Source organism: Oreochromis niloticus, linkage group LG6 (genome assembly GCF_001858045.2).
Source record: "Oreochromis niloticus isolate F11D_XX linkage group LG6, O_niloticus_UMD_NMBU, whole genome shotgun sequence".
Classification (NCBI taxonomy): domain Eukaryota; kingdom Metazoa; phylum Chordata; class Actinopteri; order Cichliformes; family Cichlidae; genus Oreochromis; species Oreochromis niloticus.
Window position 1 is genome coordinate 30,310,617 of NC_031971.2, and position 12,418 is coordinate 30,323,034.

The 12,418-nt window shown below is 40.9% G+C and overlaps 1 protein-coding gene across 9 annotated transcripts in view; it reads right to left on the reverse strand.

Moving 5' to 3' along the window:
* add3a (adducin 3 (gamma) a) overlaps positions 1-12,418 on the reverse strand; it is a 101,179-nt gene that overhangs the window by 26,181 nt on the left and 62,580 nt on the right. For all 9 annotated transcript variants that reach the window (XM_025907907.1, XM_025907906.1, XM_025907908.1 and 6 more), the window contains one exon: positions 8,847-9,091. In XM_025907907.1, coding sequence (XP_025763692.1) covers positions 8,847-9,041 — 195 coding nt within the window. In that variant the 5' untranslated portion in view covers positions 9,042-9,091. The remainder of the gene's footprint in view (positions 1-8,846; positions 9,092-12,418) is intronic.

A 12,418-nucleotide genomic window follows, 5' to 3' on the forward strand; every position in this document is an offset into this window, starting at 1 on the left:
ATACAGCTTGGAGTAAGACAACATGCATGAAGAGGATGATGTGGACAAAATACTCATCTGCCTAATAATTCTGCACTCCCTGTAGTTAATCCACAAACCCTTTTTTCAAGCAATGAAACCTCCAGTAGGAAATCATCCAATATTGATACCTTTATTTCAGTACTTATGCAACAGTCCACACACTCCCAGTGGAGCTGCATTAGTGCACAAAAACATCACTGACACTTAACTTCCTCTTTTCGCCTTCAGTCACCACACTGGGATGGGTCCATTAGTGTTATGCGAATGTTTTTTGTTAAATGTGGATCAACCCCCTGCGTCAGGACACTGCTGGTTCTGAACTACAGCCAGACATTCCTCCATCCCTGGTGGTGAGGTTGCTGGGGCAACTGGTCTGCTGCGGATGTCTGACAGTGGTGGGTCTTCTTTGTTTTAAGTTGCTGTTGTTCTGTGTGTCAGTGTTTCGGACACTGTTGTGCAATCAGACTGACATTAGAGTCACGGTGCTAACCCTACAGTAAATTAGAGCCATGGCTCAGAAACTTATCACTGCGGCAGAATCTGTGTTCCCGACTCAACTACAAAGTTCAGTCTGTGCCTAAAAGTTCTCTCTAATCTCAAACTGCGGGCTTGTCACTAGTTGTTCTTGTGAAACTGATGACATAACATGAGCAGAAATCCCATCATTTGGTACAGTTAAACCTTTGACATTGACATTCTACCGTTCTTTAGAAGTGGCTAACATTTAGCTATTTAAACACTTGGCACATACCCACCAGAGTTGTGTGCTTGGACACTACGCTGATAATAAGTCCAGTACACTGCATTTCTGACCTTTTCCATTTTAAAAAGATACAGAGTTGAACTCTACTGACTATACATGCTTCCACAGTGGAATTCACTCATTGCATTTTGCTTTGAAGCGGACGGCTAGTCTTCACTTGCTTAGGTAACGCTCTAACATATTTACTACCAGGTCATTTATTAATCAGCTGTTTCCTGCACTCTCATTGATAGTTGGTTCCATCGCTTGCCTGGAAGTTGAGTAAAGTTTATCTCATCTCCAGCCCGCTTTGGGTCGCCGGTGGTCATTTCTCCTGTAGTCACTTGAAGTCACAGAATATAACGCATACTTTGTGATCCCTGGTCAACATTTCACTGCAAATCACTTCCACTGTGAACACAGCTTAAAAGGCAGAGAATACGATTGGCATCATTTCTTGATCATCAAATCCATGCAGTGGTCCTTGAGACCACTTCTAACAGGATACAGGATTCAAGTTCTTTCAAAGAGTAAAGGTGATCATTCCAACACTGCAATGATTTCCAGGAACATGATTTTCCTCTAAAGGGACAGGCAGACCCAAAACATTCCAGCGAAATGCCTCTCATGACAGAGCTGCTAGATCAACACACTGTAGGAGTTAAGACTTTGGTTTTTCCTTTAATTTGTCAACCAGTTTCCGTGTGACTCCTTAGTAGCTGAATGCGCCATCATGTTCAGCAATGTAGACCAAGGCAATGAGCAAGGTGAAACAAGAGAGACGTGAGAGTGTTGCAGACCCAGAAAACAAAAGAAACAACAAGCTGAAAAGCTTCATAGAGCTTACTGGAACCAGAAAGAAACCACAGAACCACATGCTATTCATTGTTAAAAGAAAAATGTCATCCCAAAAGAACAGGGTTCAGTCATGGTTCTTGTGTTGCTTTAGATTTACAACACAAGCACAATTACCTGTTCAGTACGTAGATTCAAATGGGAAACATTTGTGCCAATCAAGTGGCAGAAGACACACACACACGCACGCACTACAATTTATGCTTCGCCATTCCCAAGAAGATTATGACAGCAGGGATTTGATTCCCACAGAATAATCCAGGGACCAAAAGTGGATCGTATCATTAATATTCAGCAAAACCTCCACATCTCCACAACAACTAAATGACCATCATATGTCAAGTGTCCCTTTTAGCCACAGAGCTCTACCTGCTCATCTTTTAAATACACCTTCCACCTTGACAACCTTGACATGTGGGGAGTGAGTGTCAGGTGAACCTAAGAAAAAATATTATATCGGTTCAGTAAACTCACCAACAGACAACCAGGCAAATAAAGTCTCTCCACCTACTGGAGAGACAAAAAAACAATACGATCCAATCAGAGAAATGAGAAGGTGCTTTCATGCTGGCTCCAAAATGCCAACAGCCAATCTTTCAAAATTGAACTGCAGCGCTCCTGAGAATGTCAAGTCGACATGAGGGCTGGAGCTCAGCCAGTTTCTCAGTGGAAGGGTAAAAGCCTGAGGGTGGGGAATATAAAAAAATAAATAAAAATCAATCCGTAAGTATCTGTAGGAAAACACAAATGACGTTTCAGATCTTTAGAATCCAGTCTCTGTTATGTTAATTTAGCATTTATTTTATATTAGTCGAAGACAGTTGGCTGATATCGTGCTTTTCCATGCACATATTTCAGCAGATTGACTGAACCATGTTCTTTTGGGATGTTTTTTTCCCCTTTCTTTAAATAGGATCTTGTGTGTTCTTGTGTGATTAGACTAGTAGAGAAAGATTTTTTTGTTGTTATTCCACCGTTTCTGTTAAAACTGGCGTTGCAGATGCAGGTGACGTTTAAACCGTTGATGTCATCTTGTGGAAAAGACAGACGGGACTTTTTAATGAGTGTGTTGGAGCAAAGTCGACCTTGCACGTCTGTGCTTGTGCTCAAAGAAATCCGTGTTGCTCCCGATAGTTTCACCATTACCTCACACACATAAGCGCTCATGTCTTCATGTAAAATTACAGTTTGCTATGAGTCATTGCAACACAGTTTAACTGATACGAAACAGGTTATTGCTTGGATTAACATCGCGAAACAAGGCTTCAAATAGCTTGAATCAGGCACACTGCAAACTTTAAAAGATGAACATTAAGTTTGAAGCAGTGTAGTGTCTTCTATTAACAACAAACACTGTCTTGGGATCATTCCCCGTCACAGGTTAGGCTTACGTTCACCTTGAAAAAATAAAAAGCCTTGCATTACAGTTAAACTGAAAGAACACAATGACCTGCAATTTCAGGGTTGCTGGCAATAAACTGCATCCATCTAAAAAAAGAAAAAAAGAAAAGCACAGGCCAGGTGAGGCCTGTAATTTCAGACATAGCCTCTACAGTTATGTCAGCACAATGCTGTTCCTTCAAGCCACCAACGTGACAGTGTTACAAAGCATACAGCTGCCTGCCTGCAAGCTTGCCAATGCTATTGATTCCTCCTCATCTAACCTCTCAGTCTGCACCAGTAAAATTTTTCCCCAACAGCAACGGCAGCAACATCTCTCTCACGTACTCGGCATAAACCCCTCACTTTCTTTCTTGGATGATACACTTGGCAGACAGCGAAATAAACATTGGGAAGAGGAAATGCATTATAGTGACTGCAATCTAACAAGGTGGTTTATCGATGTATGAAAACAACTATGAATAGTGTTTGAGTGTCTTTTTTTTTTTTAAATCCTCTGTGCATTAAAAAGATCTCCTGATAACAATTTCTGTACCCAATCCAGCTTCTTTCATAATACATAAACTGCCATCTCAGAACATATCCTGGAGCATATCATCAATCACCTGAAAGCGCAACGTCACACAATCTCAAACCCCTTGCAGTAATTTTCACGTAAAGACATTCTAGACCAACTTATTCCAAGAAACTTTATTTAAAGGCCATACAACCAAATTTTCACAAATTTATTTGAAAACCAAAACTCGGTCTTCAGTTTGGAACCAAGCATTTAGAGCAAACAGGTTTTGCACAGTCTCTGGCTCTGAACGCAGCAGTCCAATCTTATGTTTACAAGGGGCAGCCAATCAGAAGACAGCTGGGTTTCAAAGAAGGTGCCCTTAAAGAGAATGGAGCCAAAACAGCTCGTTTTAGACAGCAGATGGACAAAGAGTTGAATCATGCAAAGCTACTCTAGTATAGCTGAAGAATATAACTATAGAACAGGAATCTTTTAGTTTATGTCCACTTTTATTTAGCTTCATAAGGTCACTATTAGTGGTGCGTCTCTAGTTTTAAATAGTATCATGCAACTATTTCATAATAATTTGACTAGAGCATTTCTATCTGATTCTAAATAAAAAAATATATATATTGATTTAAGCTGCCATATGGGGAAACTTGATTATACCGAAAGGATTTTTTCTCTCTTTTTGAGGTTACACAAAGTGGATGTAACACTTCAGCGTGTTGCTCTGTAATCCTGAGGGCGCTGCTTCACGGCTGGAAGTTTTGCTAAGTTCAAGACTTAAAAGATCTTGTGAAATGCCAAACTGAAACACAGCCGCCAAGATCCGGCTCTGAGAGGAAAGGCGGTGGTTTTTAAAAGAGTCTCTGGAGTGAGTTCAGCCACTAATGTTCTATCAAATGAGACCTTCAGGACTACAACAAGAAAAGGGGAAAATAGAGAGCAGGCATGACATTTGCGTCACACGAGGGGGTTCTCAGCAGAACCTAAAGCACCATAAATTATCCACTTGTATTTTCTGGAAAGTGCATGTAGGGGATTGCACTTCCTCTGCAAACCACAGGACAAGTGCAAATACGGCTGAGTAAATTTACCACTTGGCATCAGTAAATCATTTCTGCAGGTGATGAACAGTCTGTGCCACAAGATGGAGAGAAGTGGAGAAGTGGGGGGGAAGATTAAAGGAGAGGGGAAAGAATTAACACAAGAGAAAGAAGACGGGCGATGATGATGAAAACAGAAGCAGCGTGTGAAGGCACAACTCCAATTCAATTTGGTCGGATTTAATCTCATAATTCTGATGGCATTTTAACCTTTTGGACCAACAGCGGCAAATAAAGTCATGCCAACCTAGTTGTCAGCAGTTAGAGGGAAACACAGAGGCTTTACTGCCATGACAAAATGAAGTGTGGATTTGCAGCCAAAATCAAAACTCCTCCTTGCAAACATACACAACAGAAAAACCACCCCAAGGCGCCTCAAAGGCCACCTCGGGGCAAATTCTAATCACTGCATGTCACAGAAAACACTCTAAGTAAATCATAAAAAAAACAGAAAGATCTTCCTTTTCAATTCCCTCTTCAGCTGACTGACACACAATAACAAGAAGTTCTATAGCGGGAAAACATGTTCTACTGTTTATCTTAAGGCTACTGGCAAAACCTGGCAGTGTCTCTCTTTAAGTGCTTTAAATATCACGTCATCACATCAGCAGGACGAGTCATTTTTCAGCCATCTCCGTTTTGTCACACTGCTGGTATGCCCGTCGTTGTCGCACACAAGCAAAAATCACAGTTGTAGCTCTGCAGTAGATAGCTGGATAGGTTGAACAGCTCAAGGTTTGACTTTAGACTTTAAATGTAAACACAGCTGAATGAATGAGGCAAGTGGATCAAGTCAGCTGAGTTGATTCAGACCTGCCTAGTCTATATTCGTCCAGCTTTAAATACAACCTGCCATTGGAGCAATACAAACATGTAATCTGGAGCAGCCACTAGACCCATAACACTGGAATGAAAACAAATAGAGAGAAAAATGGAAAGAGAAATGAGGAGTAAGTATATACAGCTGGTTTTTGTACTTGAATGAAAAAGTGCAAACTGAGAAAGAAGGAAGACAGAAATGGAGATAAGCCTGTCTCCAGCTGGTGCCACACACACACTTCTTATTGTTGTTACAGCTGAATATGAATAAAGAAGCACTGAGAGGCTAACTGTCTTCATGTACAGGCTGCAAACACTATACAAGCCAAAGGGAGCCACCTGTCACTGACTGAAAGCTGTGTGGCTCAAATTCAAAACCGCATAAAGCAGGAATACCGTACAGACATACCACTGTAGCAGACAGGCAGAGCTACAAGTACATACACAAACACACAGTTAGATGCAGTTGAAAATAATAGTGAAGGGTAACCTGTGATGTTCAGGTGTTAAATAATAAAAAGATTGATACTAAAAAGTATTTGGTGTAAAAATGTCCACATGAGAAAAGTAGCTGAAAATTATAATCAAGCATTTAGAGACATGTTGAAAATACAAATGTCAACACAGTAGATTCCTTTAGTTTAGAGAGTTTAGTTTTGCTTTGCACTGGTGTTATAATGTCAGGCAGCTCTCTCACTGACCTCCTCTTCCATTAATTCAGTAATCTAAATCAGTGCGGCTGTATCAGCAGTGAAGTCAGAGGCATACCACAAAAAGGCCTGAGCCATTCGGCTCTGGATCAAGAATGCCCTGCAGCATCCGTCTGCATTTAAGGGCCCTGTTTTAAGTAGACAGTCATTTTCTCTCCTATAGCTTACTTGCGGTACTCCCGCTCTTTCTCTGACACACACACGATACCAGCAGAGGATCAAGTGGAAACCTGAATCAGGAGCAGCGATACTGCCCTTCCAGACATCTGGCACAAAATACGGCATGCCAAGAAAACCACTCTGAGCATGTGCAGAATGTAGATCAAATTTAAAGCTTAAAAAAAAGTACAGGTCAAACCACCAAGCTGTTACTACCCAGTGTTGGGTAGTAACAGTTTGGTAAGACACTTCCTGGATTGTGCACAATCACTCTCCTTCTCTAGAAGGTTGCTTTGCATCTGCATCATTCATTGCATGTGCCATGTCTAACTTTATCCTGTCCCCAGCCTTATCATTTGTCTGTGCCTGCTGACTCTTTAATAAGTGCATTTGTTACTTTAAAGTAATCCCAAGTACAAATGCATACTGACACATGTACACACCTTGCACCTGCGTCCCACCGTAAACAGTGTGAAACATTTCAGCTAAAGACCAGCCTTGAGTCAATATCGCAAAGTAAATAACGCCAGTGTGCCGGCTGAAAGGCCCTGTTGTAAAATCTCCACACAAAGTGATGCAACTGTTCAAAGGGCACAATACAAATAGCAAGATAGGACAACAGTGGGTTGTCTTTGCAAGAACTTGTGTTTTCTCAATAAGGACGGTTGGGATATTTTTGCATACAAATTTCATGCGCAAAAATGCACAAAACAATATATGCGTGCAAAATAGAGCTAAAAAAAGACGACTTCTTTCTCTGTGATTCTGAACTTTTTGAATGCTTCCTTGTGTTGCACAATCTTCACCCTACATTTTGAAATTGGCGCTGACAATAAAATACAGCACAGATAAGATATCACGGTGCTTTACCTTTCCAGAACAATGAACGATTATTTAAAAAAAATAAAATAAAGTGTGTGATTGCCAGGAGGCTCAAAGCTCTAACTGCACTATAAAACAGCAATTCTTAAGAATTCAGACCTCCAGGGAAAGCAAATCAGATAACATTAGTTGTCTTAGCTAAAATTTGTGTCAAGGAGTTGTTTACTTAAAAAAGCCTGACCTAACATGAGTGCTCTTAGTGGGAGGGCACTTGAAGAGATTCAACGGTAAGTTTAAAAGAGGGTGTGGCAGCTTGTGGTTATACTAAAGCTTTAGCAAAGCCAGCTGCTGACTGCTGTGATTCTTTGGCCAGTGTCATAATACCAAGGCAAGCATGAACGCACAAGCACATGTGATGCATTCACTGCTGTAGCTTATTTTGAAACCCCTTGATTAGGGAATAATAACTGACACAAAGGAGAAAAAAGGGAACCGATTACACAAACATTTAGTCAGTGAGGTGAAACCTTTGCTTTGCTTAAACAAGTTCTCCATTAAATTGGAGGAAAGAAAACATTACTTACTCTTTTTCGGCAAAGTATTAGACATTTAATACATCCGTTTATCTTGTTCACAGTTGTGGGAGGCAAGAGGATGTTGCAGCAAGCACCAAACAGGTAAAACAGACAGCTCATTTATCAGGGGGCACAGAAATATGAATAGGCTGACATCTACTTTCATGTTTATAGTTGGAGACTAATAGCCAGCGCATTCAAGAAATCTGAAAACCTAGAATAAAAAGAACAATGCAGATATTTTTGCCAGTCAGTGGATTCTCCAATCCTGCAGCTTAAAGCTTCCTCGACTACAAACATTGTTTGTAACCATGATGCTTCACAATCAGGCCCATCAGCAAGTTAGCAACCTGAAATGTATTATCCGTTTCAAAAATATGCATCAATGGGCTGGTCACCACATTTGCCTTGCACTGAATAAAGGAGGATTCAGCCACTTAAGGTGTTGGGTGACAACCTGCTTAACAGTTGGAAAACACTTGAGCTCTGTACAAGAAGGGCCAATGTTGGCTCCATCATATGTGCAGGCTGAGGTCTTCTGGGGTGTGCAGGTCCTTTATGACACAGCTGTGGCTTCTGCAATCTTTTATCTAGTTGTCTGCCGAGTAGGTGGCAACATGAAGCAGGACCAGAAACGACTCAATAAACTGGTGAATAAGGCCAGCTCTGTTTCCTCGACTCCACAGAGGTGATGTGTGAGAGACGGATGTTACCTGAGCTAATAACCTTTACGGACAACACCTCCTATCACCTGCATGAGACAGTGGAGGCTGCACACTACAGTACCCTACATAAGATAAATACCTAATAAAAGAAAAAATATTCAGTGTATCTATTATTAGTCACACTGGACTTTATGTACATACAAAAAAAACTCTGTGACATATCTTTTGTGTTTTAACATATACACTTCCTCGGAGTGGGATTAATAAGCTCTGTCTATCCATCTAGATAGATGTTGCTCCCCTATAGTCAGTATCCCCCAGTAGGTAAACGTACACTAGTGATGTCTTTAAAACCTCAACGTGTTAAAAAAACGTTTGTTCAGTCTCTAAATTTGCACTAAGGGGTCACTAACATTAACATTTACATGTTTAAAAAGAAACAAAATTATGCGTTTTTCTCTTAACTTACGGGGCTCTGTAGTATCTGTGTGACACGTTTCTTCTGCTCCAAAACGTTGAAGTCCTGTCGGAGGTCGGGAGACATGTTCCTGGCTCTGATGTACTCCGGATCATTCACGTTGACCCGGTCGAAGTAGCGCTCCTTACTACCTCCACCAGCCGGAGGAGGAGTGGTCACCACCCCCTGATGGCTGTCCGCACTCATGCCTGTTTCACCTCACTTGCTTGCTCTATGGCTGCCACTCTGACTGTCACCTGAAAAGCAGAAAGGTTGACATGTTACATGACACGTATCATGTAATTTTAAAAAAAAAAGGCAAGCAAGGAGAGTTTAACATTTACCTTAAAAGAATATATGTTCAGGTGATTTGTGGTTTTTATGCACATAAAATGAAGGGTGGTAATATACCAGGAAAACGCTGTAGCATGCAAATAAAATGAGCATCAAGATCTAAGTGAGATTAGCCTGTAAGGAAAAATGCAAAAGCTGAAATGTGCCATGTATCGATCACAGGATTTATACTTTTGTCGCTCTTAAACATGAATATTTTTCAATGAAAGTTAGTTGAATGCCAACAAACATTCATGTTTAAAATCAGCTTAAGGCACGTAGCATAAATGAGACCAATGATGAGTAAGAAAACGGCATGCCTACCACCTCTCTTTTATCAGATGAAAACACACAGAGGCACACTGTATCATAAACAGGAAAAGGAAGTCCCTGTTATCTCTATACAATAGAGGTGCTACTCTACTACGGTTTGATGTAAATAAAAGTTCTATCCTGAAGTTCATGTCATTCACTTGCTGAGTCACAACTACATGTAGGTCTTGGTTAGGTCGCACTGACAGATCAACTAACAAAGCATACAAACGGGGGCGGGAGGAATTTTGTTTTGACATCCAAGACCTTGACTGCTGAGGTGGTTTACGCCCACTGTTCATTTTCAGGTCAACTGGCATGACAAGCATTTTGCAGGATGCAGGAATTGGTAAATGCAACAATAGAAAATGACCTCAGCGCTTTGCTTTCAGTCCAAGGGCCAAAGCCAATAAAGTCAAAACAAAAATACTAATACAAAAGATTAAAAACCAAAATGCAAGCAGAGATTTAAAAATAAATAAATACTGCATCTTCCAAGAGCCCTTGTCAGCATACGCAGCTGCAGTTATAGTGCCAAAGGGTAAGATGCTGGTGTATCATGAAGAGGCGGAGCTTATGGGATCGCTACCAGATGGTGTCTTGGCTTGGACAACAGAGGAATGACAGCAACAAAAAAAAAAAAAAAAAGTTTAGGAAATAGATCAAGTTTGTGTTTTTTTTTGTTTTGTTTTTTTTTTTAAATCCAGTAGTCATCTGACAGCACCAGAATTAAAATGTATAGGTTCCTGTGCCAGCACCGAGTCAACTTCAGCGTTGTCATCTTAGCTTAATACTATAAGAAACAGCAGGATTTGAGCGGTGATTAGGATTGACACACGCCACTAAGCCACTCATTCAGGTCAAACGCCAATTAAAACGGTGGTTGAGATTAGATGAGACGCACGCAACGCAATGTACAGAAGAGTCACACACAAAACAAAGTTTGACGAACTCCTCACACATGGATGGCAAATTAACCAATATTTTCCTTTCTCATCACTCACATTGGAGTGTGACTGAGAGCCTTTATTTATGGTTTTTCTCTTCAGGAAGAAGCCTAAACCTCTAGGCTGAAATAAAAAACACCCAATTTGTTCGTTTACTCAAATATCCATTAAACATCAGTATTTCCTATATGTCTTTACCTCTGAGAATCCACTGGGAACTCAGGAAACCACTCTTTGTCTGCCTGATCTCCCTGCCATAGCTGTGATTTATACTATGAAAACAAATGAAAGCCTCCCAAAAAGTAAAATCCTCTTTAACTGAAGGCAGCTGGGCAGCACAGAGTTATGTAACATGATATTGAATTCATCCTCCTGCCCGCACTGTTTTGCTTACTGAACAATTGTACACAGGCCTGATCAACAAAGGCCCAAGACAAAAGGTTTTGAGAGCAAGACTTGGATATAAAGATGCATTTGCTGTGCTGTCCTGTTCCGTGCTTTATATCCACAGCTTTTCCTATATCTTCTACTGGAGTTATTCTGAGGAATACCATGTGGGAGAAACTTGACAGACGTGTAAAGAACAGGGAATTCCTGCATGGCTGAATGCAACAGCTGTAGTTTCACCAAAATAAAACGACTCCCCAACCCCCCCACTCACACTCACATGCATGAATACACCACCCCATCCCTGCTCTGTCACAACTTCAGCAGTCCCCAGCATGAACTTCCACCACCCCACCCCCACCTCCCCCAGTCTCTGTCAATAGATCATTGTCCTCATCTCGAATCATCTCAGTCTGTTCAGATCCAGAGGAATCGACGTTTTTGGAGCAGTGGGGGTGGTGGTGGTTGTGCGCATTTGAGAGAACGCACAATTATTCAGAGTAAGAATGAAACCCGATCCTCCAGCAACATTTATAATCTTAATTTCATGCTCCATGACAGATGCTTACACTTTTTGAATGCAGCCCACTGAAGATGCCAGTTTATACTGAGCTTTGTAAATTCCAGTCTTTCACTGAACAAAGGCAACGCCTATTAAAGTGTGGCATTGTGTGATAACGCTGTATTGCAGTTGATCTAAACTTCACAAATCTGTGGCTGATAAATGAGGTGGGCTGTGTTTACTGATGTGCACTAGACTGTGACCGCAGCACCCGAGGTGAGCACAACCTCTCAACTCGAGACCTTTAGTGACCCTTCCTCTTTTTCTCCATCTGCACACTTAGAAGCACCAACAGACAACATGTCTTCATCTGAGGGTAAGCGGTCCATGAAAAAGCTCCCATTTATAAAACAGTGCCACGAATCACTGCTACGAACCAAAGAATGCTCAATGTGACTTTAGTTAGTTACATAACAAATGCAGCGAGTAAAAATTGAGCTTGGCCTTAACTATCAGGTAAGAATAAGTGGTCAGGCATAAAAACCAACTGTACAATACAACTGTATTTAATACGTTATTTCATATAAAAAGTGACAGAAAGTAACTTAAAGTGCTAAAAGAATGACTTGAAATATCTTATCTGGCCAAAATACATCAAAGCAACTCTTTACAGTTAGTTACATCCTAATGTAAAAGCTCATTTATGTGTAGTATGAAAATACTTGTTCTCGTCTGTCTGTTCTCTGCAGCAAACATTAAAAAAAAAAAAAAAAAAAAAGGACAATTAAGGATGCCTACATGTTCGTGACTTTTCGCTGCAGTTCAACTGACCACTTCCTTGTATTTGAATTGGTTCTGTGGACAACCTCCATTAGTGGAACTCAATGTTTATCTCTAAGACAGAGGACTCATCCATTACACACTAATACTTCTGACATTTGGAAATGGAGAGCAAGTGCCTGAGACGAGGCATAACTCTCCATCTTCATCTGATGACAGCCAGCTAGTCTAGAAGCCTACACAGACCTCTCTCCAGTCCTTTAACTCTGCTCTGCTTCACATTTATCCATCTCACTCTGATGTTTCGTCGTACACCACATGCA